At 37.2% G+C, this 26,946-nt stretch overlaps 1 protein-coding gene across 4 annotated transcripts in view; it reads right to left on the bottom strand.

Annotated features, from left to right (window-relative positions):
* Positions 1-26,946, bottom strand: part of Ctnna2 (catenin alpha 2) — a 983,267-nt gene that overhangs the window by 66,552 nt on the left and 889,769 nt on the right. For all 4 annotated transcript variants that reach the window (XM_071601249.1, XM_027943787.3, XM_027943788.2 and 1 more), the window contains 3 exons: positions 26,745-26,945; positions 10,536-10,687; positions 670-783 (listed from right to left, as the gene is read on the bottom strand). In XM_071601249.1, coding sequence (XP_071457350.1) covers positions 670-783; positions 10,536-10,687; positions 26,745-26,945 — 467 coding nt within the window. The remainder of the gene's footprint in view (positions 1-669; positions 784-10,535; positions 10,688-26,744; position 26,946) is intronic.

Here is a 26,946-nt window from a genome sequence, read left to right as displayed (position 1 = left end):
CTCTAGGATCCTCTTTGGACCTTCATGATGGTAGACCATAACCTGGAGCACTCAAATGTGTGTTGCTTCCTGCTCTATGCCTTACATTGGCATGTTTCTACTAAGTCTGTGGAATTTCTTTTTCTATCACGTGGCAAAGGATCTACCCTGGCAATAGGTAGGTATTAAAAATTAAATTTCTTTCTCTACTTGATGGCCTTAAACCAATGTGGTCTTGAATAACATAGAACTTCAGCCACAATATTAAGCAATGCCCTGGCCAATAACAGAGTGGTACCTGATTGACCTGCTGCCACTACTACTTGCGTTTTTAATAAACCTGGCAATATCACTCAGGAAAATGGTGACTGTGCAAGACAAAATATGAGCATTACAGTGTCCCCTGTCTTTTAACTATCTAATTATGGCCCTCATCCCCAGTTAAATCCACTATACACATTAGAATTTGCTTTGCTACAAGAGAAAGAGGAGGGTGAGAATGAATCAAGAGCCATGGGGGTTGTTTTCACTGTACTGAATGTGAATTGCTAACAGACCACCCTAGACAAGAACACAGATTTCTGAGCTGGGAATCTCTGGGGTCACAATTCCTGAAATTTAGAAATATCCTCAAGCCATTTTGGCGAACACAGTCCTGTGCTGTGTTCAAAGTCCTGAATGGCCACTCACCCGTGCACTCTGCCCTGCAATGAGCTGGTCATCCTCTGTCTGAACGCTTGTCCGGCTACGCACGTCGTAATCTTCCTGCTCGAAGTCAGAATCATCTTCTAGTTCTTCTGGGGTCTAAATATTAAGAAGAAAAAAATGTTACAAAAATTTGAATTTAAAATCTATAAACTTCATCCACATCCACAGACTTTTTCATTGCAAAAGCTAAACTAGCCTCCAGGAAGCAGCTTACAGCTTCTTACATATAGTACAGCCCTGTGGGTGGCTATCAGCTGGAACAGAGTCAGAAAAAAATCATGCTGCCCTAATTTACTTGCTTTAAAAAGTTTATTTTCTTTATTATTTCCTCCTGCAGGTGTAGCAAGTCTAAGTTTGACTCTTCACATGACGTGATTTCTAATTTTGAGAAGAGTTTTATTTTTGTATTAATTCTACCCATCCAAATCTATGATAAGATAGAAAATGAGAACCAATAGAAAAAGTTACGACTATACTTCTTCTACAATGCCCTATTTGGTCCATCCCATCTCTTCAGCTCTCAATGGGCAAAAGGATCAACCATCTCCAGGCCAATGGCTTGACCTGGTGAAACATCTGGATTGCTCACTAAGCCATCAGAAGCAGAGGTTCAAGTATAGTCTTCAGTCAGTGCCGGAGTCTGGCTGGGCACAAAATCACAAGCCACTCAGGACAATGTTGCCTGAGCAAACTCTCACATCTCTCAGCTCCCTCCTCTGTAAATGCATGTTAATAGTAGCCACCTCTATGACTGTTGTGAAGATAAATGATGTATTCTCTATAGAGTATCTGGCATACAGTAGACATTTTTTAAAAAAAAAAAATCCTTGCTATCATTATTACTTAGGAATTCAAAATAAATTCATTCAACAAATATTTTTAAAGTGAAGCTAGCACTTTCTACACATTCACTAAGGATTAAAAACCTCACATATAATGTCAATTTCAATCAGATCAGCACAGTGTAATAGGGATCATTCTGTATTTAGAGATGAGAAGAACAATGTTTGAAGTAGTTTCAGCAATGGGTCCCATGTCCCTAAAGTAGTTAACAGAACCAGCATTTAGCTCTAAATAGCCAAGTGTGTCTAACTTCAAACACACTCTTCTTTATTAATTTTTGTAATTGTTGTTTTTACACACTACAACTTAGGCAAGAACTGGAGCTATAAAATGGTATGAAAGGACAAGAGATCCTTTCCAATCCCATAGTCTGTGTTGAGGAGAAAGATATGGAAGAATCCACAAGCCAAGCCAAAAAAACAAACAAAAACAAAAACAAAAAATCCTCCCCATCTTTAATGGCAGTAATACTAGATACATTGCATTAAATGGTACCATATGACTGTCACTATTTTCTCTAAGTGCTTTATTCACACTAACTCATGAAGTTTCCTGAACACTCCTATGAAGTAGACATGGTTTTCTCCATTTTATAGGCAGGTAAACTGAGGCATAAGAGGTTATAATGTGTACAAAGACTTCTAAATGAGTGGATTTGAGGCATCCACCCTAATGCTCTGTTGACTCTATGAGGAAAAGCTCAGGACATGATAAAGATGGAGCACAAAAAGAGAGGACACCAGTGTGAGGTTCTTAAATCCGCTGTCACCCATGAACTTCCACTTGACTGGAGCAGGGCCACCTTCCAGGGCTCTGTCCTTGAAAAGAACAGAACAGACCACAAGCTGTACTGATGATGCAGCTGCCCATTCCTCATCCAAAGGGCCACATTTTTTTTTGTTCTGTTGATTTCTTTGGCTACCTCAGTGTAATTAATCAGATGTGGTTATTGATGAAGCCTTGAGATTGGTCAGACAGGCGTAAAATGGGGTCCTTTGTGCCAATATCACATTATGCCTAGAAATTTTTCCATGTTTTGGCATTATCACTTTTATTTTTCCTTTTCTCTATCAACCTTATTAACATTCAGTCAGTCATCTACACGTGTTCCATTTTCTTTTATAGGAATATTAAGAGAATGGGAGGAGAAAGAGGTTCTGTTCTATTCTATTAATATTCCATTAATACAATCAGGGGTGGGGTAAGCAGAACCTCGTTCAAATAACTGGTTATATTTTTATTGTGGACGGAGAGTATCCTGGGATCATTCCTCACTCTTCTGGAATTGTACTGTGAAACAATTACAGCAAGTTGGTAAATTCTACTGACAGATGACATGACAAGATTACAAGCACTTTTCATCATTAGTTCTTAAAAGGAGGAGAAAAGTAAAAAAGAAAACCTCAATAAAAAAAAAAAAAAAACCCTGCAGAATGTGACAGTGCTGAAAATGTGACAGTACTGAGTCCAAACATTTCAGTGAGCTGTGCATTTTACGAGACAAGTCAATGACAAACACAACCTGGCAGTATAAGGCTAATAATGATAAGCTCTGATTCAAGTGACCACAGCCCAAGAACCAAAATAAAGAAAAATTCTTAAATGAAAAAAATAATAACCTGGATGTGGACCCAGGGGACCTGAGTGATTTGGGCCTAACTTTGCCACTCATAAGCTGTAAGTCTTTGCCAGGTCACTTAGTTTTGCTGCTTCTGAGTCTTACATAAAATGGAGATTACAATTGTTATTGCTTTGCCTACCCCACGGGACTCCTAAACTCAGATGTATATGAAAATGCTTTCCAAACTATAAAACTAAACTAAATTTACAAATGATGGTGATCATTAGTATGCTTAATAAAACAACACATAATAACCACAGCAATAATAATAGTAGCAATTGTTTACCACCCACTATGGGACAGATTTTCAGCTACAGGTTTTAATCCTTACAATGATTTAATGAATAAATTTAAACCCTTTTTGTTATTGGTGGTGGTGGTAATGGTGTGTGTGTGTGTATGTGTGTGTGTGTGTGTGTGTGTGTGTGTATGATTTGTGTGTTTGGTGCTAGGAATGGAGCCCAGAGCCTTACACATGCTAGGCAAATGTTCTATCAATGAGGTATATCCTCATACCTTTTTTAAAATTTTATTTTGAGACAGGGCCTTAGTAAATTGCCCTGTCTGGCCTTGAATTTATAATCCTCCTGCCTCAGACTCCCAAGTAGCTGGGACTACATCCAGCTTAATCCCCATTTGCCAGATGAATGAACAGGCTCGGGGTCTTTAAGCAAAATTTCCAAGGTGTCACACATCAAGAGGCAGAAATGAGGAACAAGCTGAGGGTTCCAGAGCCTATGCTCTTAACCATCACAAATACCATCAGGTAAACAGAAGAGTTTAAAATATTTTCATGTGTCTTAAACATGCAGCAAATCCATCCAGGTCATTCATACAAATGGTTCTGTGCTCATGTCGCTTGTGAACTAAGTACTAATGTGTGTCCTAGTCATGCCTTTGTTTTTCAAATTGTTGGATTTTAAAAGTATAAGTGTAATTTTTCAGTTGGTCAAGGACTTCCATAAATTAAAGGAGACAGTAAATTAGAAAGGGGGCCTCAAAGAGATCACACTTATAGTATTAGACAGACTGATAAAGTAAAAAAGTCAACAAAAGGTATAGCACACAGGAATAGAGGCTAGAGACTAAGGGCCAAGGTCAGTTCTACACTCGGGTGCTCCCAGGGGAGCCTTTCACAGAAAACAAATATGACTTGGGGGTCTACTCCTGGTTCCCTGGTTCTACTACCATCTAACTGTTCAGCTGTGAAAGTGGGTCTCATCTGTAAAGTAGCACAAAGCATTCAGCCTCCAAATTATCTCCTGTCTAAATCAATAAGATTAACTTGTGCCCATTACCGAGGCCCAAGGAGATGATGGGATTTAATCACATCATCAGTTCACTGCCTCTGGTGCTCCATCTCTATAACACCTCTTTTCAGAAGCAAAACAAGAGCATGCTGAAAGATTCAGAATCCTTTCACCTGAACATGTGAGTAAAATGTAATAAGGATCATTGAAGAAAAGCTCACATGTATATGAGAGTTTCATTGAAAGAAATATAGAAAATATAGTTGGCAGGTGATTTGAGGTGATACAAAAGATTTTCCAACAGAGCTCTACACCACTAAAATGGGAGGCGAACGAAAAACTAAAATTAGAGATCTAAAGCAAATATGTGAAACTTTCCTCAGTCAATTGGCCAACAGCATCTGGAACTTAGATTACTCTGGAAACCTCCTAACCGCTCTCCCTACTTTGACCCTAACCAGAGTAGCCAGAGTGCTCCTTTTAAGAACTGAATTACATCATGTTATTTACCACTCAGAGACTCCGATGGCACCCGTCTCATTCAGTGTAGTCCTCAGGCCGCCAGAGCTTCCAACTCCAGACTTTGCACTTGCTGTTCTATTCCCTCTTTCTGAAATATGCACCCTCCAACTACCTTGTGTCTCCTTCCCTTCTCCTCCAGGTCTCTTCTCAAAATGTCAATCATTTACCATCCTCCATAAAATCCATGCCTACCCATGTTCTGTCTCCTTTATACCATCCTGGTTTTCACTGTGGCACAATATTTGGCATTAAATATGTTTTTTTTTTTTTTTAAATTCGCTGTCTCCTACCAAAGGAATCTAAATTTCTAAATTCCATGAAGATTGGGATTTTTGTCTACTTTGTTTGCCTCTGTATATAGGGCAGCTCTAACAGCGTGGGACATCCTGTAAGCATTCGACAAAAACTTCATAAATGAATGATCAAGACTGAATTACCACTTTAAAAAAAATCATATTAAATTAGTTCTAATTAATTAAGAAAACAAAACTAGGAACTTATGAGAGCATGTTGATTAGCTAGGTTATAACCATTTTACACTAAGTAAAATTTTTTCACATACGTGAAAGTTTCTAAAATCTTTTCAACCTTTTATTTTCAACTTATGACAAACACCCTGGCTCCAATTTTGATAATATTGTGGACTTACTGAACAAATTCTGTTTAGTTGGATCATTATATAAGCTTCCTCCCTGAAGGATGAGGAAAAGACTTGATTCTTGGGAACCTACTAAGTGTTATATCTGTGATAGTTCTTTATTAGCTCAGTATATTTGTGTCCATTGGCAGCTAAGGAAACTAAACTACAGAGAAGGCAATTAGTATGCTGATGACCCAAAATTAGTTAAGCCATAAATTTCAAACTTTACTGTTTCATGGCATCCTCATGGTCTCAGTAATGTTTTTATAGTGCGTTAACTCTAAAAATAAATAAAAAATAAAAATCCTGAATAGTTCTTTTAATTAAGCAGTTTAGTACAAGCAATTTACCCATCTTTGTAACCTAACAACTAACGCTGCATACTTTTCAAACCAGAGAAATCAAATGGACAGCAACTGACTCTTGGGATTGATTTTAAACACAGTGGTCACCATATACTCAGTTTCACAAACATACCACATCATAAAAAGCAATGTGCCATCTAATGCCTGACCATAAACTACTTCCAGCCAACATTTTGCACAGATTCTAAGAGGCATCTGTATATTATATTCAACTCTAAAATGTCTTGCAGCACTCCAGGAGACATTGATTGGCACACAGTTTGGGAGATGTAAAATTGAACTACAGTCTTTTTCTCAGACCACTGTCCCAGGCCCTATCATTTCTTTGGCCTGCCTTTGAAAATATCATATATAACTAAATTAATGGGTTCCAATGATAAAAGTGTAGTGAAGAGACACCATTGTAGACTTTCCTGGGTCATTGTCATGAGGAGCAAATCCTATTTTGTAGAATACAGGTTTTCTGATACTAGGACATTCCCACCTTCTACCCCACCTACTCACCTTAGTTTCCAAAATTAAATGTTTAACTCTGTCTTTTAAATATATATGTGGTCCTCATTACTTGAAGATTCGCTATTGGTGGATTTGCCTCCTCACTACAATTAATTTGTAATACACAAAATTAATGTTCATGGTGCTTTCGTAGTTATTCCCAGACATGCAAGAGAAAGTGAAAAAATAAAAATAAAAAAATAACTCACCTAATGTGTATGTTCCCAGCTAAAGCCAAACAACATAGTGCTCTGCCTTCTTAGCTAAGCTCCCTTGCTGTGACTAAGTATTGCTTTCATGATCTATTTAGGGCCACACTTTTTGTGCTTTTGACTTCTATGTGACAAATGGTCCCTAAAAGTAATGCTGAGTTATTGTCTAGTGTCCCCATGTGTAAGGGAACTGTGATGTGCGTCACAGAGAAACCCCCTGTGTCATTCAAATATGAGTTAGTGCAGGGCCTTGTGGCACATGCCTGTAATCTTAGCAACTTGGGAGGTTCAGGCAGAAATACTGCAAGTTTAAAGCCATTCTCAGCTATTTAGCATGACTCTATCTCAAAATAAAAAATAAAAAAGAACTGGGGATCTAGCTCAGGAGTAAAGTACCCCTGGGTTCAATGACCAGTACCAAAAAAAAAAAAAAAAGAGAGAGAGAGAGAGAGAGTCAGTGATAGTGACCCTGATTTAATATTTATGCATCAACAATATATAAAGAAGTTGTCTTTAAACCAAAGTACACATGAAACAAGGCCATGTGTTGGTCAGGTGGTGAAAATGTGACCAGAGGCTCACGGGAACCTAACTCTGTATTTCCCCTAGGAGCAATAGTTTAGTATTCGTTAATTCAGTGTTTGGTGAATTTACAGAACTTAACTCCTGCAGATGATGAGAACTGACAGTATATTGGTCTGCCAGAATTGCCTACTCATTTTTCCACTACCTTATGAGGATCATCAGAAAATTCCCATGCATCTGACAGATCACAGAAGGTAAATCTCATCAAGGCACAAACAAAAAAATAGAATCAAGAGGTGGAAGAGTAGACCTGCTCCAGGAGAGATGTAGGGTCCTGAAAGGTGAGGCTGAACACGGGAAGGGCAAGCACTGCCTACTGTCGAGAGTTGCCTGGAGCTGGCTTGGAGCACTCAGATACCGACATCACCATTAAATATGTATTGATTGCTGAGAGGCAAGGTGATGGGGAGTTTGACCCTTCAAGGTCCTTTCTGCATCTGCCTTTGTTTTTTCAAAAAGATTTCTTTCTTTTTAAAAGTATAATCAAGACTTGGGGAAGGGGCACAGTCAGGTTTGCTGAGCAAGATAGAGTTCCTACTCATCTCACTGTGTTTCTCTTCTAACTTTATACATTGAGATTTTTTTTAAGTACTGTACACTTAATAATTATATTCAAAGAAGAAACCAAGAAATTATTTAAGTACAAAATGAAACCATTCAAGTGTTGAATGGATAGCAATTTTTTAAAATAACAATTTGTACATACTGTATATTTCTCTCTTCCTAAATTTTAAGTGGTGTGAAATCCTTCTGATCAACTCACTTGAAATGTTGAGATGGAGGAATGACACTTCATGTGACAACGATATGGCATTTTATCTAAAATTGTGTTTTTTTACAGCTCATGAATGAATAAATGAATGATGTCTATAAATTTCTCAGCTTCTCAGATAAATGGTTGTCACAAAAATCTGAAGGCTAACAAAGCAGAAAAATGGCAAAAGAGGGAATATGTCTTGAGGATTGTAGTGGGGTTTAGTGCCGAATGCTTTCAAAGCATAACTCTCATGGTCTATTACCTTATTTCACAAGTTAGTAGGTAATGAGGAAAATGATCTAATTTGTTAGGGGCTTAAAAGGCTCCAATTCTTACATCTTTTTTTTTCTCTGACACCTTCCTATCTTCCAAGACATCTCTCCCCACTTGAAAACACACACACACACACACAGTATTAGGCCCTATGCCAAACAAAGCAACATAATGAAAAGAAAGAGAGAGAGAGGGGAAAAAAAAGACAGCTGTTCCTTTCCCAAATTTCACAGTCTAGAGAAAGTAATAGACATAAAAGGAAATGGTATAATAAATACTATCACAGGCAGAAATAGGTATAGGTCGTTAAAAGATAGGGTAATTATTGTGAAGGGTAAAATGTGGAGAGAGGACATTCAAACCAGGCCTTGAAAGATGATAAGAGCTTCACAGGCATAAGAAGGGCAAGTGAAAAGCACAGGTCCCCAAATTCCAAATTTGAATTCCATGTGTTTTAGTATAATTAATACTGCCTGATACAGTTTATCTACTGGGAGCTTTGGGGATGGATCTGAAATTCTTATGAAAGAGACTTCTATTTAATATGAAAGCAGGTATACTGATCTAAAGGTGAGAGGAGAAGATGGTATTTGGACTCTGAAGTGGCAGAGCTGGTGATGCTTCAGCAGGAGCATGGAGGTCAATAAAGGTCTAACTCTAGATCTTTCTAGCCTGCTCTACTCCAGGCTGCTGGGATTGCTTCAGAAATGCTGTAGTCCAAGGGAACTGTGCCTAATGAGTTCAAGGACATCAGGGATTGGAGAAGAATCAGCACCACCTATGAAATCCTCAAAGAACTTGGATTATGTTGCCCAGAGGGGACAATATTTCATAGATTGTTCTCGAAATACCTGAGGGACTACATGCAATGACCTAGGTGGCTGCTGCAGTACAAGTAGGGTTTTTTGTTTGGTTTTGAAAAGGGGGTGTTGACTTAGATGCTGAATGATTCCTAAGTGTGCTAGACAGATACCTGGTGGTTTCAGTGATCAGTGACAGAGACAACAGGAGGTTGAGGGTGAGGACAGAGTCAAGGACTGCCTCATGCAGTGTCAGACACTACCTACGTGGAGCTAGAGAGCGCTTTAAATGTGACCAAGGCAACACGTTGAAATACTGGGCTAAATAAAATATGTGATTAAAGTTATAATTAGTGACACTTGTTACTCTTTTCTAAATGTGTATACTAGGAAATTTTCAATTAAAAAATGTGGGTCCCAGGGGCTGTGGATGTGGCTCAGTGGTAGCGTACTTGCCTAGCATGTGTGAGACACTGGGTTCAATTCTCAGCACCACATATAAATAAGAAATAAATAAAGGTCTATCAACAACTAAAAACTTAAAATTAAAAAAAAAATGTGGGTCCTGTGTATTTCGGTCAGATATCATGCTCTTGGAGTTAGGACAGCAGAAGTCCCCTTCCCATGTAAATGATAATAGTTATAAAAGTATCTGTCATTGAAGCTTCTGCATATGTACTTTGAAGAAAGGGTCCTATGGCTAATAAAATTTTTTGTTTGATTATTCTAAATCTAAGGTAAGGTAAGGAGAAAAAATAAGGAAGGGAAAAAAATAAGGTAAGGAGGAAAAATCTTTCAATGCAATATTATGCAGAAGTTAAATGGAATGAGGTAAACTGTCTTAGATTAAGGCATATTTTAGGTAAACAAAGCAAACTTTGTTAAGAGCTTAAATGTCAATTATTTTATATATATATTATATATATATGCTATATAATATATATTTTATATATTTTTTCTAGTTCTATGTCTATATATATTTACTTCAGTTATGATTTGGAAGACACACCTGACAATACAAGTTTTCGGTGGGCAGTTAGTTGTGTGCTGGTGGAGAATTGATGTGAAGCAATTTATAATGCTTGCATTATTTTTTTTTATAAGGAGAATGTAGTTATCTATGAGAATAATGCTACTATACTAACACTAATACGCTGAGTAATCTTTACTTCTTTATAGTCCATGAGCCTTGTAGGAAGAGAGTGTTAGTAAGGGGCAATTGAAAAGTACCTGGGTTACTCCTCAGTTGGAATTAAATTTAGGAAATGCATGCAAGAAGCAGGAAGGCCATAAGGCTGCAGGATATTCAGTGCCTATCTGGGCTTGCTGGAATCACTTATTCCTTTTTAAGTAAAGGGTCCACCTGGTCTAAGTAAGGAGCCAAGCAATTTACCAGGTTGCAGTGAGTAATTAAAAAGTGAAGACGACACTTGGGATCCCTACTAGAAACTCAGATCAGCTCTGTGTTACAGAGGCCTCACATACCCTGATCATCAGCACAGCCTTTCTGATGTCCCGAACACCATCATACACCAGGCGAGAGGCATCGATGAATTCATTCTCCTCAAATGGTTGAGGGACGTTGGCACTCAGGGCTTCAATGGCAACCTCGACTTGTTCAGCAAAGCGTGGCATCACTGGGATAAACAGAGAGAAAAGCAGTAGATGAGGCAATCTTCTCTCATTGCAGCCCTTGGGCAAGGTGGTAGACCTTGCCAGCCAGATGGGGTTGGTCCAATTTAGTCATCTTTGTGGCACTTACCTCTGTGTGGCAAATAAAATGTACACCATGCATGGCGATGTTTACAAAAATGAAAACTTTTATAACCCATCCAAGGTAGTGTGGTGTAGCATAGGAATATAAAGTACATGTTATGCTAACCTGAGCAGAATTCCACTTCTGCTGGTTACCAACTGTGAAATCTTGGCCAAGTTTCCTTAGCCCTTCTCAACCTGCTTTTCTATAAAATGTAGTAAGATCTTGTGCCTGGATTCAGTGGGGATAGTGCATACAAAAGCTGGATGGAATCTAGCCCATAAGAAGTATCAATAAACATTTAACTAATATGAGAAATTATAGTCATAACCGGTAAACAGCTGGTCTTAACCCACATGGCTTCACAACAGCATGCAAATGAAATGACCCAATACATTTCATTTTTTTTGTTGGAAATGCAGAAATTGAGACATGGTGGTGGGAGATGGGATTGAACGGAGGCTATGAAGGACTCATAAGAAGAAAGAGGAAAAAGACAGCAGAGACCAGCAGGAAGACCCATTGAGAGAAAACCAATGGACTTAAAGGAAAATTTTCCCATTTTGCCAGGATCATTTTGATGTGAAATAAAATTTGCATATAAGTTTTTAGAATGATGACACCTCTTTCTTCTCACAGGGACACCTTCAACTCCCACTGGAGATTTGCAGAAAATAAACTTAGTGGAAAGTCTGTAATACTTCCACTGACGACTTAAAAATTGCTGCTGATTCACTGTTTCTTGAAAATTGTAATTCTATTTTCTCAGCTGTTACCTTGTAACAACCAATTAGGAAACAAAAGCCAAAAGTACGATTCATTTTATTTACAAGGACAATAAAACAGAAACATCATCCATCTATTCCTGTTTCTGAATCTTCAGGCCTCATTCCCTCTTGACACTCATTTTCATGCTCTGCGGAAACTTTATGCATCCATTTTAATACTGGTGTGAGAAATTCTGCTAAATTACTCTACTCTTTAGGGAAAGAGTGTTCAAGATAAAACATCCTAAGAAAAGTGTGTTTCTACCAAAAAAAGTCAAATGTAAAAGAAAAATAAAAACAGAGAGGGAGGGTTAGAGGAAAACAGTAACCACTCTTTTAATAAACATTATCAAAACCAAAAGCATGTATGGAGTAAATTTCCTTCTCTGTGTGAATTATTATGACGAGTTCTCTATACTATATGAATTTTGTTTTACTTGGGCTTTTGAACTATATTTAGATGGAAAAAAATTTGGAGAATATGGAACTGTACTGATGCAAATATTAATCATATAAAATTGAGGTGATTGATATGCCAATTAGGCTAATTTGATCACTATACAATTTATACACATATCAAAACATCACACTGCACCTCATAAATATGTACAATTATTATGCCAATTAAAATTAAATTAAAATATTTGAAAACTATATTTCTGAAACCAATGCATTAAACTCAACTATTTTAATTATTCCTTTATGTTGTGAATAAACTTTTTCTACATGAATGAAAAATACAGATAAATGAATTTCACCTCTTTGACCATAAACTAGATTTTTTAAAAATGTATTTGGCATTTAGGAGCGAATATTTTTCTTAAATAAATTTGCAGATTCTTTTTCTTTCTTAAACTGAAAATTCTGAGTTATATGAATTCCATTCTATTTGATGGTTAAGCTGCTTTAATAATTATAAATTGATACACTGTCAGGTAACACTTAGAAGCATAAAACTGTTTGCCTCAATTGTATAACTAATAAGGATTAGTACTCTTATATGTACACAGGATAGATATACTTACAAATCAATAAAGAAAAAGTTGACAAAGGCAACCCTCAATTCACAGAAAGAGTCCATATACTGATATACTGTATACTAATATGTATACAATAAGATATTTTTCTTCACTAATAATTACAAATATAGTAACATAGAAAATGAGTTTTTCATACATATTGGTTCAGGCAAACAAATTATAAATGGGACCTAATTCAACTGCACATTTTGGTGAACACTTTTAACAAAATCTAGTAAAATGAAGCTTTCCACTCCCAGATGGTGAATGAGGACATTATCTAGGGCATTTCCAAATATTAACTTCTACAGAGATGCTGATTAATCACACTGAGCAACCCTAGGCTGCAGCCACAAGAATGTCTTTGTGTCTCTTGGTTACACTCGTTCCTTGTTAGGTTATATATTCTAGTGTTATAAAGAAGAAAATTATATAAAATTTCAGAATGGTAATAATTGCTTTTCAGAGTCCTGTCAATAAGCTACAACCCAGCCTTATTCTGAATCCTCCAACTGAGGGGGAACTGTTGTGACATGTTCACTCCAGATGCATGAGCAATAATGTCTGGGACAAAAATGAACCAAGGCATGCAAATTGGGGTTCAGCCAGTATATTAAAGTAAGTCCTAAGGTCAGCAAACTGAACAGAGATGATTATTTGTGGAAAATTTAAAAATACACAAAAGAGTCTTGTGCATACTTTAAACATATAAGCATTTGTACATGTCCTCACATGTCTTGAAAGACTATGTCACCTTACATATAGTGTTTACCTTTGAGAGGGAAATGAAGGTCATCATTTTAGTCTCTGTTCTTGTATCTTTGAATCTTTTTTATAATTCAAATATTTTAAATGAAATAAGTTATTCTCAAAGTTGTATGCTTCCTTTTAGAAGAAAGGCTCTGAAAAACAAAGTCCCTTCTGTGGTCAAAATATTATAGAAGAGCATTAAGTAAGGAAGTCCCTTAGAAATTGGAACTGTGGTAAAGTGTTTAGTATTCTACCTTCATAAATGTCATCTAGAAAATGGAGTCAGGTAGCCCCCACTGCCCAGACCCTGACCCCCATGAATATATTTCTATCCACATGGCGATCTTTCTGGAGTCTGAAGGGGCAAGAGCGGGGTTTGCTACTCCTGTTTTCCTTGTACAAGGTCACTCTGAAGAAGAAATGGGAGGCAGAAAAACAGTAGGTGACAAATTATCTTGCTCTAGCTACCTCCAGGCTTGATTCTGTGCCCAAGGGACAGGGAATATAATACCTAGGGGGACCCTTTTCACGAGAAGCTCTGAAATGCCAGATCTGGAGCAGGGCACATTCTATGTCATCGGCATGGAGCCCAGCACCTCTCAGTGACATGCTAGGGCGCAGGTAACAACTATGGTGTCAGTGACCTGGCACTGTCAGAGCAGGTAGAAATAAGCCATTTTATGAAGGTACTAGAACAGAAATATCATCAATTTTTCATGGAAAAAAAGACAAAAGGGGAAGAACATCTTTCTCTATGGACTAGTCCTAAGTACATTCAAAGTTTATTTATTTAGGACCTTACTATTATTTAGGACATTTCTACTGCTCTTAACCTGTATAGCTTTTCTATTTTGTTCCTCTTACTCCTAGTTTAATTTTATTCTGTTTTGCTTTTGAGAGTGATAAGTCAGAAAAACAAGAGTTTATAGAACAATGATTCATCTTGGTAAAAACCTATGTATTAATTTAACTATGAATTCTCATACCACATTGGTAGTGTCTGAAAAATTACATGCCCCCCAAATAATTCTGAGATAGAATTATATATTAAGAGTTTCTGATATAGGTTTATATAAATAGAATTTTATTTCTACTTTCTGACTTGCATCCAAAAATGTGGGCAAAACTTTGTTATTGTTTATCAAAAATACTGAATTGCTCTTAATAGCTTTTATCCTGAAAAGGTGATCAAAGTTAAAAATAAACCTTTAAATTCTAGCTATACTTTTGTATGCAGACTGCACACTAGGTCACAAAATGATGGCATTCCAGGAGTAATGAAATCAGAATTAAATGTGCATATAAAAATCAAGGTCACATCATTTCAGTGTTGATGGAGATCCTAAACCATAGGTAAGGAGGTTTTGAAATGAATCCTCTAGAGAGACTTCAGAGGTGAAGTTTCAGAGCACAGGGTGAGTTAGTCAAATGAATGAGAAGTTGTGCTAAAGTGCAAGTAGGACTGCTGACAGGGAAAAATCCAAGGTTAACTAGAGGTGGTGGAGGTGAACTGCCAGCCAATCCCATTGTCTCTGAGAAACTGTCTAAAAAGCCCTTGCTCCGACTCTAAACATTCCAACGTACTCTAAAATCTTTCATGAGATACAGACACATACAAGCATCTGGCATCTATAGTTCATCTCTCTCCTGCTTGTTTTACCTCCTATTCCTACATATACTCAAGTGTTCCAATTAGATTGAATTATGCCTGTGTCTCAAATATGACATAGACAAAACATGCCATACCAACATGCCCATAAGTAATTTATTCTCTCATATTGAAATACACTTCTCTGGTCAGATGGACACCTCCTCAACTTTCAGTCTTCAGTTTAGAATTAATTGCCATCTTCAATTCTTACATATCCCAAAGCATATAGTTTTCCACAATTTTATAACATCCTAATTACATGCATACATGCAGTCGCGCGTGCACACACACACACACACAATTACAGTAGTACATTAAAGTTGGTTGGCATTTCAGTATATCAACTATTTTGCATATGAGTCACTTTTAGGCAGAGTCCACAACTTCTTCTTCCTTTACATCTTAAGTCTTTGTTATCCTTTAGGCACAGAGAATCTTACCACTGGAAGAGAAAGATGATGGGATGGAGGAAAGAATTCTTTTGTCATCAAGTTTTTCAGGGATAAAATGATGAGTGTCACATTTCACATTTTCTCTCTTTTTCTGCCCATCATTTAATCCTTTTCCTTTGTTTACAGTAGGCCAATTCACCCATTATTCTTTGAAAAGGAATTGAGAGTACAACCATATTGATTCACTACTAAAAAACAGGTCTTATGTGACATAATGAAATAAACTGAAAACAGTACACGATGAATGGTAAATCTGAAAACTAGTAAGTTGTTACAATTTGTCTTGCAAATTGAGCTCCCTCAGTTTTATGCCCTTCTTTCTCCTCAGCAGGGCCACATCACCCTTGTGACAGTGCTGCATTGTTTATAAGGAATTTACTATGAAATCTATCTTCAATGCAAAATTATATGAACTCACTTCTAGAAATTTTCTTTATGTCTTGATTGTCAAAAAGGCCATGATAGATATTGTTTCATTACAAATTTATCAGGTCCATAGGGAAGAGAATTTTAATTAAGCTAAAACTTGGGCTAGGGATACAGTTCAGTTGTAGAACACTTGCCTATCATGTGTGAGATATTGGGTACACACACAAAAAAAAAAAAAAAAAAAAGAAAAGAAAGATTTCAAATCCAGTTTGTCAAATAAAACACTCTTTCTAATAAACCTCCTAGCTTAAGCTAATATATTCTTGTGAGGCTATTTTCCTTCTATCTCACACTTACACCACTTTAATTATTTAATTTATGCTAGCTGATTGATTTTTAAATCTTGAGTAAAGTATCCTCAAATACTTTTTAAACATGTGGCAGAGACAATGTAGAAATGAAACTTAAGCACTCCGTCTATATTTAAATCTTCCCCTGTCTAGACCAATGATACACTGGCTTTGTTCCCTCTTGATAGGGCTTCTTCAGGTTGGAAGATATTGAATACTGGAATCCAGAAGCAAAGGCAAAATAGCCCAACTCAGTCTGCTCCTTATTCCCTTACGACAATCCGTCAACTACTTTTGCCTCTTCAGAAAACCACTATGACCATGCTGGACAGTCCTAGCTCTTCCATCCTGTGTGCATCCTTGGGTATTCTTTCCTCGTCAGTCATCTCTCTGTGGGAGTTCCAAAAGGCTACTATTTTCATAAATTCATGTTTGGAAAATTATAATGTACATTTCCAACATCAAAATCAAATTCAAGTTCCAGAAGGCCATACATAACCCATGAGCTGAATTGTTTGATAAAAGATGAAAAGGATGGCTTAGAAAAAGGAGAAGAAGAAAAAAAAAAAACAGCAACTCTAAATTCCATTCACGATAACCACCCTAAGAGAATCAGGGAGCATCCATCTGCTCTTGTCTAGACACAAACTCCTTTCCCCAAGGAAAGAAACTGCTTGCTTGGAAGGTTTTCTTATAGTTTAAAATAAGCATCTCAAAAATAATCACAAACAGTTTATAACCTAAGAGGAAAGATGGCACATTTAATTCTGAAACTTGAGGAATGAATAAAGAATTGAGTGTGATGCCTTATTTAGCTTACAGTGTTTATCAGAACCTTGCTTGATAAATACAGTTTAATTTGGCATCAATGGGGTTTAAAGACTTAGATGGCGTTAAGATGTAGTAAAACACTTGCTAAGAATTCCTTACAAGTGATGTTAAAGATTCTGATTTTGATTATTAAGTATATAATTTTTATTTATTTTTTTTTAAATTTTTTATTTTATTTTTTTTAATATAATTTTTAAAAGGGTAAAAAAATGCCCTTAAAAGAAAGCAATTTGTCATTATGTTTCACTTATATTAATAAACATATTTGGCCTTCAACTCCAATCAAGGCTGGAAGAAATGAAGAGGCAGATTTAGATCTAAAGGGGTTAAAATTTAATTAAAAAATCAATACACATGACATAGGTCTTAAGATATACACACAATAGACTTGTTAGGGGACAGACAAATGTGAATAGTGGGAACACGAGGCTAAGGGAATAATTCTACAAAATGGGGCCACTGTGCTGAACACCCCCCACCCCATTTTATTTTCCACGAAGCAATTTACCTGCAGCCCTGCCTGGCTTAAGAAGACAGGATATGTCACATTCCTCAGCAAACTACCTGTTATCTACAGGAGAAATACAGACATGAAATAATGTTGATAGGAGGAACCCAAGTTACTCTGAAGGGGGAGACTTGACCCTTTTCACAAACCAGATCTCAAAACTCAGGGAGATAAGGATAACTCCTTCTAACCATAAAATCTGAAGGATTTATGGTTAATAATCCAATTAGAACTGTTCAGCATGGGCCAAGGTGACCCAGAGTTGTTATGGCAGTGGGGACTTGAAAGTCTGTTGTTATCCTGCTGTCAGTCAAAAGTGAAGAGGTGGACCTGGGTGGGACTGTCTGGAAACTTCTCTGGGATCCCTACAAAACTTAAGTACAGGAGAGGCATGCTGTCCCCTCTTCTCTCTGAGGGGACACACTCTCTCCCTTAAGTGCATCCTTAACAAATTCTCAACCTACTCCTTTTCCCCTTTTCCTATCCCTTCTAATAAACTCATGCCTGTTACTCAGAGCAACGTGTCTGGAATCTTTCTGACTTGATTGCAAGAATTGGGGTTTGAAGGGGTGGCGTAGGGTTCTTCATGCTGCCTCATTTTCCCAGAAGTCCCCAGCCCTGAAACTGATTGACTACAGGAAAAACAAACACATGCATTAAAACAGGCAATACACTTTGTGCTTCACAATATGAATGTATTTGGTTGTAAAGTATTTAAAGAGATAGTTAAGTTAAAATGAGGCCATTATGGATCATCTTAATCCAATCTGATCGATATCCTTCTAAGAAGAGGAAATTTGAACACAGAGAGACACCAAGAACACAAAATCAGACAGAGATGAGCATGTGAAGAGGCAACAAGAAGGGGGTCATCTTCAAGTTCAAAAGAGAAGGCTCAGCAAAAGACCAAATGCTGAATGATCTCTCTGATTAAGGATGTTGATCCATACTATGCAGGGTGTTGGAGATAGGAGGATTAAATGAACTCTAGATAGGGCAGAGGGGAAAAGAGAAGGGAGGGGGTAGGAAAGATGGTGGAATGCGATGGTCATCACTACCCTAAGTACATGTAAGAAGACAAGAAGGATGTGACTCTACTTTGTGTACAAACAGAGATATGAAAAATTGTGCTCTATATGTGTAATACGAATGGTAATGCATTCTGTTGTCACATGTAACAAATGAAAGTTTATAAAAATTTTAAAAAAAGAGAGCTCAAGAAACCTATCCTATAAATACCTTTATCTTGAACCTTTAGCCACAAGAATGATAAGAAAATAAATTGTAATTGTTTAAGCCAAAACAAACAAACAAAAAACAGGCAATAAATAAACAAATGGATAAATGCAGAGTTTGAAATATGAGGCCATATATTGGAACCAAATGAATGTCACAGATAATAAAGGTAATGGGTGTAAGGAATGGGATTGGAATTTGTTAAGATGCAGGTTTTATGGGACAGTTAGAGGACTTCACTGATAAGGAAGAAATTGGCTAATGTTAGAAGACAAACCTGGGAAGGATGGGAATCTCAGGGTCACTTTGACCATGATAAATAGAACCTCTCTGGTTCTTATGTCCATCAGTTATTTCTGGTTATTCAGCTACATTTAGAAGTTTTCATCTTCCATTATCAAAACAATTTCTGGAGTACTCCAGTGACATACTACATGTGCTTTCAAACAAGTGCCTGTCAGTATATTCTTCACCTCTCGAACTGAAGCACCCATCATTGATATGGCATATTCCCCTCTGTGAGAAGCCTGGTGATGGGGCTACATACTACCTCAGTTTGTACACAGTGCATCCTGGCCTCTACTGCCAGTAGGCACCAGCCCTCACCCTGCTGGACATGACATACAGGATCTACTTCTTCTCCACTACCAGCAACATGGATGCTAGTACTGGTTCCCTTGAAGGGACAAAGAAACACCACCTATGTGAAGCTCCCAGGATTCTGAAGCCATGCTATGATACATTGTAGGTATGCAGATTTATGTCCTTCCTTTTGTATTTTCTTTGACAATGGACGCTCTTTGTTCTGTGTCCCCAAATTTATAACACATAAATATGTAATTGTGAGCCTTCCTATGTCCACCCTAGCCCATCTGTACTCCGTGTTGTGTATTTTATTAATAGGTTAAAATTGTGCATCTTCCTTTCTCTTCATAAGTTTTATTTTCTGAGGTGATTCTTCAGGCCCTGTGCTGCATGAGTTGCACATGTCTGAATTGTCTCAGAACACATCATTTACAAACAAAACCATGTAGAAAAATCAATTTTCAGGTTTCTGTATGGTTAGGGTTGTCTAAGCAAAAATGACTGGTGACCTGATCCAAAGGACAACTCAAAAGCATCCCTAAAAAAATATCTTGGAGGGAGGTTCACAGTTTTATTTCCTCCAAGATGTTTGCTTACATTTCAAGGGGGGATAAAACCAGGAACAATATACTTCTGTCCCAAGAGTTGTGCCAATCTAAGTAGGGCCTTTTCTGGAAGGAATATGTTTATAATAAGAGGCAAATACTTCTCTCTTGCCCTGAGAAGGAAAGGGGAAGTTGAAGACCAATTGCTATGTAACTTCCAGGTCCATAATTTTATGTTTCTTTTCCTATAGTGCAGACTCTTCTGCATACACAGAACCCACACTGTCCTGACAAGGAAAATGGAATGTGAGGAACTGGTGCTGTCAACAAGTTTATGCTCTGAGCCAGAAAACTTCACGTGTGTTTTTAGGACAAAGCAAATAAATGAAGATATTTAAAATCCTTATCAATCAGCTGTCTGGGATAACGTAGATTGTATAGGATTTAGGCATATAGAAAAGGCATTGAGATAAACTACACATTGCCTTTTTAAGGGATATTAAGTGATTGAAATTTCCTTCTCATTCTTTCTATATTTCTGACTTCCCACCACTAGGACCATCAAAGCCACCAACAGGCACATCATTTCCTCCATATCACTATCATTTTGACCTTTCAGAAAGAAATAAAATACTTTACACCAATAGTAAGGATTATATTAAAACACATTTAAAATATATTAAAATGTCTAGGCTGAGCAAGCTCAGTCATTACAGCTTCTGTAGAAGTTCATTACTTCCATAATCTAATTTCAAGGTCAGTCATGGAAAAGTGACTTAGACTGGAACAGTCCTTCCTATCTATAATACCTAACTTTTTTGTCTTCCCAATAAGTTGTCCCTACCATCTTGTTCTAACATTGATATTATTTCCCTCCGTGTGTCCCTTCCCCCAATCCAGCCACAAGGATAAGGCAGATGGTCCAAATCCATACAATTGTAAAATGCTATCCTACTGTGAGTCCAAATGCAGGAAGCACACCCCAAACAGCCAATCAGATTGCTCCCCTTTGAAATGTAGAAAGTGGAAGGGAAAAATTCTCTCCATTTATTTAGGAATCTTGGGATGTGAGCCTGAGGTTACCAATGAACATATTCTCTACTAAAAAAATAAAAATAAAAATAAAATTGAATAATATCCCAATGGTTTATGTTCATTTAATCAATGCATATATATTAAATGCTAATTGTATGATAAAAGCCTTCTAGGCTGTGAGTTCACACAGAAGCACCTGCCTCTAGGAACTGAACCTGGTTATGAGTGCAGCCTTTTACACTGAAGAGGAAATACGTCAAAAGACAGAGTTCTCGGTTTCCAACTGAGATCTGAGTTAGCATTAAAGAATAAGTTCAATAAACAGATGTTGAGAAGGAAGAGGAGGAGGAAATGAAGAACATTATAGGGAGGATAGTGGGAGCTGTGTAGATGTGTTCTGATAGAACAATGAAAAAACCTATCTGATAGAACAAGGAAAAAACCTATCCAGATGGGCAGTGGGTTTATACACAGGATTCACAGGCACTATGAGTTCCTATGGAGAGTGGTCACCAGGAGGCCAGGAACAGAGATGTACATACATATTCTAAGATTAATAATATTGGCCATCCTTGAGTGATCAAACATCAAGCAATACACCAAACTGTATCCCAGAGGGATCAACTAATTTAAGATGAAAGTTAGTTGGCAGGCTAGGTTCACTCTATTGCATTGAACTGAGATAAAAGGACCCTTCAAAATTATTTCCAGCTGAGTGCTTTCTATTTGCTGATCCTCTTACATTTCCTATGTAAACAATACAGAAAGGAGGTCAACAATCTCCTTTCTCTTTTATTAAACTTCAGGTTCTAGACCTTGGAAGTAAAAATCGTACCACTGGTTTGGCCAAGGTGTTCTTCAAAATAATGGAATTTTAACCTCTTCCTCCAGAATGATCAATAACAGAACACTTATTTAAAAATATTTTCATCTTAAATGTCTCCCTTTTTGGTCCTCTAAAGAAGAAATGTCTGGCAGAGTCTCAGAGCACTCTCAACCCAATAATGGTCACATTGCCACAAATCTGCTGCAGCTATCAAATTTACAAAAATGACATTTGAATATAATCCATTCAGCAAAGAATGAACAACTCTATGGATATCTTAATATGATGTCACTAATATATTTTTACCCCCCTCAGCCTTCTGCAGCAACCTGACTTTGCAAATGAGATCTCTGAAGATGAGTCTGGTCAAGCGTGTACTAACTACCAAGCCGTTGGCAATTTGTTATAATTCAGGTTTTATTGAAGATCCCATCAAAAACGCTATGTAAGTATTTATTGGGTCTGCAGTAGATCCATTTTATTGCTATGTTGGTTTCCTAAGAAATAAATAGGTAAATTTTTTTATTGGTTGTTCAAAACATTACAAAGCTCTTGACATATCATATTTCATACATTTGGTTCAAGTGGGTTATGAACTCCCAATTTTACCCCAAATACAGATTGCAGAATCACATCGGTTACACATCCATATTTTTACATAATGCCCTATTAGTAACTGTTGTATTCTGCTACCTTTCCTATCCTCTACTATCTCCCCTCCCATCTTCTCTCTCTACCCCATCTACTGTAATTCATTTCTCTCCTTGTTTATTTTCCCATTCCCCTCACAACCTCTTATATGTAATTTTGTATAACCATGCGGGTCTCCCTCCATTACCATGCAATTTCCCTTTTCTCTCCCTTTCCCTCCCACCTCATGTATCTGTTTAATGTTAATCTTTTCTTCCTGCTCTTCCTCCCTGCTTGATGCTGTCCTATAATTTTAGCATACTAGTAATCCATTAAATTATTTTCTTACATTTTACTTAGCATTCATATCAACACAAAAAGCCTTCTTATGTCAAATACTGTCTTTACTGAGGAAGGAAAATAATTCGTGGAAAATAAACCACAGATGGTTTTGTCACTCCTCATAGCCACTCTTGGAAGGCCATCATGTCACAGAGTAGGAGTCGTCCTTTAGTGGCCCCACCCTGCAGTCACTCACATGCATAAACAGGGGCTAGGGAGTGTTGGTGATCACCTTCTGCAGAAATATCTGGTTTAGCTAAGCACACTGCCCTTTTATAAATACTTCTCTGCAACACACTCCCACACCATGCCCTTCGCTACTCTGTGTCTTTAGTACACAGGCTCCATTTTGCCCTACTCAAACTTTTCTCTATTTGGGGATATTTCTTTACCTTAGGCCAGTGATTCACAGTGGGTATTGTCACCCCCAACACAGGAATCTGGCAATGTCTAGAGATAATTTTTATTATCAGAATTTAGTGTGGGAAAGGCAACAGATGCTACAAGCATCTAGTGGGTAGAGGCAGAATCTAAGCATTCTACAATGCACAGGAAGCACAGGCCTCTAACCCCCAAGAAAGAATTGCTCAGACCAAAGGGTCAGTATCACAGAGGTTAAAAACTCCCAGCTCAGGGTCTTAATCAAACAACTCAGATTTTAAAAAGAAAAAAAAAAACATATAACAATTTATTTGTTTTCTTTTTTCTCATCTTTCTCCTTGTCTTCTCCTTCTTGCCTACCACCCCTTTGTTCTCTCCCCCAAATCAAATGTAACTCTCATGACATTTGCTAAGTTTATACAGAAAAGTGATCAATTCAAATAAAATATTAACCCAAAGGCAGAAATTTGGCATTAGTACAGGGTTTAGCATATGCTCAGGAGTTTTTATTTTGAGGCTATATATCTCCTTAGCATAGACACACATTAGAACTAACCAATGAAGCCTTGTATTACTGTAATTGATTGATCCTGTGGTCTTCCTCAAAGTTCATGTCCTTGATCTGTGCAAGCTTATTTACCAGCAATTCTAACTAGCAATTAGTTAAGCTAGTGGTTTGTTTCCATTTCTGTGGCAATCTCTCTACTTAGTTATAAAGAAGCAATATATTCTTGTTTATGAAATGAAGAATGATTAGAGAAAGAGGCCAAAGAATTTACATGTCTTTGTAAGTTCTTAGCCCAATATCATCTACTTTTCTTTGACACCTATTTTTATCATTTCTAACAGTTTTGTATAAATACTATTTCCAATCTCTTCTATCTGGTTACTTCACAAGTTATCTTCAAAAGATTCTGAAAAGTAGATTCTAAATTTCTCACTCATTCACTCTATTCTCCTAGGAATGGAATGTAGATATCACTCTAAGGAGAATTCCTTAGAAAAGTTTCCAGAATGCCCAACTATTTTGAGGAAGAATTGGGATGAGAATGCTAAATGGTTTGACAATGAACAAGAGGTAAGTCTTGGTTAGTGACAACACAATCCAGAAAGAATTGGTTATTTCTCTGAGGATTTTTTTTTAATAAAATCAACTAGAAAATTATTTACACTCCTAGAGTTTGGGTGAGAATCATGTTAAAAGTTCAATCAACTAAGCAATTACCTTTCCTTTCAGAAGGTTTTGACCTCATAAACACCACTCTTTTTACTAAAGTAACCCAAGATACAATAAGAGGAAACACAAAAATGTGTCTTCTGAATGGTGCCTGAATTCTTTGTGGGCACCAAATCACATATAAATTGGCAATTTGCTCTATATTTTTCATTTACCACAATTTCTTCCTCTCAGTCATGTGTAAGCAAGACTTGTGTTTCCATTCTTCTATTTTTCTCTGATACTCTTTATTTAGGGTCAGCCTCAAACAAGTAATACTATATTTTTAGATAGACCACACCAGGCTGAGACTTTGTAAGAGAAGAGAGTTGACAAGCTAGCAGGTAAGAATCACAAAAACTTGACAGAATCTCCTTTCAAGGGTTAAAAAAAAAAAGTCTCTAAACTGAAGAGTAAAATACCTGCTTCTATTTTTCCCAAATGTGTTATTAGTCAGCTTTTTGTCTCTGTGATCAAAATACCTGACAAGAACTCCTTAGAGAAGGAAAAGTTTATTTTGGCTTATGGTTTAAGAAGTTCAGTCCATGGTCAGCTGACTCCATTGCTTTGGCCCAAGTTGAGGCAGAACATCATGTTGCAAGGGCATGGAAGAGGAAAACTGTTCAGCTCAAGGCAGTCAGGAAGCAGAAAGAGAGAGAGAGAGAGAGAGAGAGAGAGAGAGAGAGAGAGAGGAGGCAGGGACAATATAACCCAAGGACATGTCCACAGTGACCTACTTTTACCAGCCATGACCCTCCTGCCTATTAGCTAGCAACCCATTCACATTATTGATCCACCCAATGGATAAATCCACTGATTAGGTCACAACTCTCATAATCTAATCATCTCACCTCAGAACATTCTTTCATCAACACAAGAGCTTTTCAGGATACATCTCATACACAAACTATAACACCATCTGAGGAAAGAAATACTATATGATTTGCTTATGTTTGCTCTACTGAATGTAATTGCAAGACTATTTGAAAAAAAGAACTTTACTGAATCTCAGCTAATTAAAATGCATGGATATCTTATTATTCTCATTATTATTTTAAATTCTAAGTCTGCTAGATTCTCAACGGCAACAATTTCTACATGTGCTCATTATGATGATATTACAATCTATCGTCTTATATTTCAGAGAAAATGAGTTGATTTTACCTTGCTATTTCCAGGTTAATAAATATCTAAACAAGTCTTTAAATGATAAATCCATATAAAAAGAAACATATCTCCACTAATATGTCTTCTCATGCAGAACTTGGAACACTGCTCTATGTGACCTTTCAGAGACATCTACGTTTAAAAAGCATAGTGATGTCCAAAGTCCATGTACAAATCCAAGAGGGCTCCCCTCAGGGCACGAGGGCAGAGGCCCTTCTGTACATACTTACAACCCAATTCATGACTCGCTCACAACCCCATACAACATAAATTTAAGTTCTCCTTTTCTATCCTCTAGTTTCCTGTTCTTGGAATATTCTCTCTGTTCTCATCCCTCATCCCACACACATAAGCAAAGATGCAAGGCAGAAGGGACTTCTGAAGCCAAGAGACTGTAGTCAAGAGCAAAATCTAAATTAATAAAAGGAAAGATGACCAGTCTTTGACATTCTTCAAATAGTTGATTGCTTTGCCAACTCAGTGGAAATGAGTTGTTTTTCTATCCCAATGCACCTGAGCACTCTGACAGGCTCCCCTGAGTAACTGTTCCTTACTGCAGCAGTGAGTCCCCAGTACGCACACGCCCTTGAGGAGGACATGTCAAGGAGTCTGCTGACAGTCCAGCCTTCTTCAGCAGCCATCACCTCCTTTTTTGGGAGCATGTCCTAGTCATGTACAATCTATGCTACTTCCCACCCACTGTCCAGCGTTTCCCCTTAAGACTTTGTCCTCTGAAGCAAGAGATGGAAAAATGGTTTTCAAGTTTCAGATGACAACTTCCAATCACATCGGAACTATTTTCAAGCTTTGTCATCTCATTCTAGTCTCTTAGCGAATTCGAACCTCCATTTGCTCATCGATAATTGGAAACAATCAAAGTTTCTCCGCCTACTTCATAAAGTCCTTATAAGAATCAAATGAGATGACATATGAACACTATAAAATGATACACACATAAAAAGTAATAAAACTGCTATTGGCTTAAGTTATTCAAATTCAAATTCAAGAAATAAGAACATTTGAGTACTCTATCTCTTATATTGCACAATGAAAATAATGCAATAAAATAATTATATTTTTTTCTGTAATAAAAAAAAACATACAATCAAACAAACATGTAAACAAAGCTTCCACTCTGTTCAAGTTTAGAAAGGATTACAATGACATGTGCAAAATTTAAAAACAAAAAGGCCTCTAAGAATAATACAACAGATTTATTCAGATATGGAAATTAATCATGGCATTAACATTTTGGACAGATCTAATATCCATGCTTACCTGTCTCAGAAAGTAATTTTGTAGCTTCTAGCACCTTCTCAGTATAAACCCCAGCTTCATAGTTCTCCATCTCAGCATTGATGATGTGTATCACCCGAGCTGCCCGTCCCCGGATGGCGCCCGCAGTCCGGTCCAGGGTATCCACATCCCCCTCTTGGAGGGCTATCACACATTTGTTCACATCCTCCAAGATGTGATTTTC

The sequence above is a fragment of the Marmota flaviventris genome, chromosome 14, assembly GCF_047511675.1.
Source record: "Marmota flaviventris isolate mMarFla1 chromosome 14, mMarFla1.hap1, whole genome shotgun sequence".
NCBI classification, from domain to species: Eukaryota; Metazoa; Chordata; class Mammalia; order Rodentia; family Sciuridae; genus Marmota; species Marmota flaviventris.
This window is presented reverse-complemented; position numbering and strand designations above follow the sequence as displayed.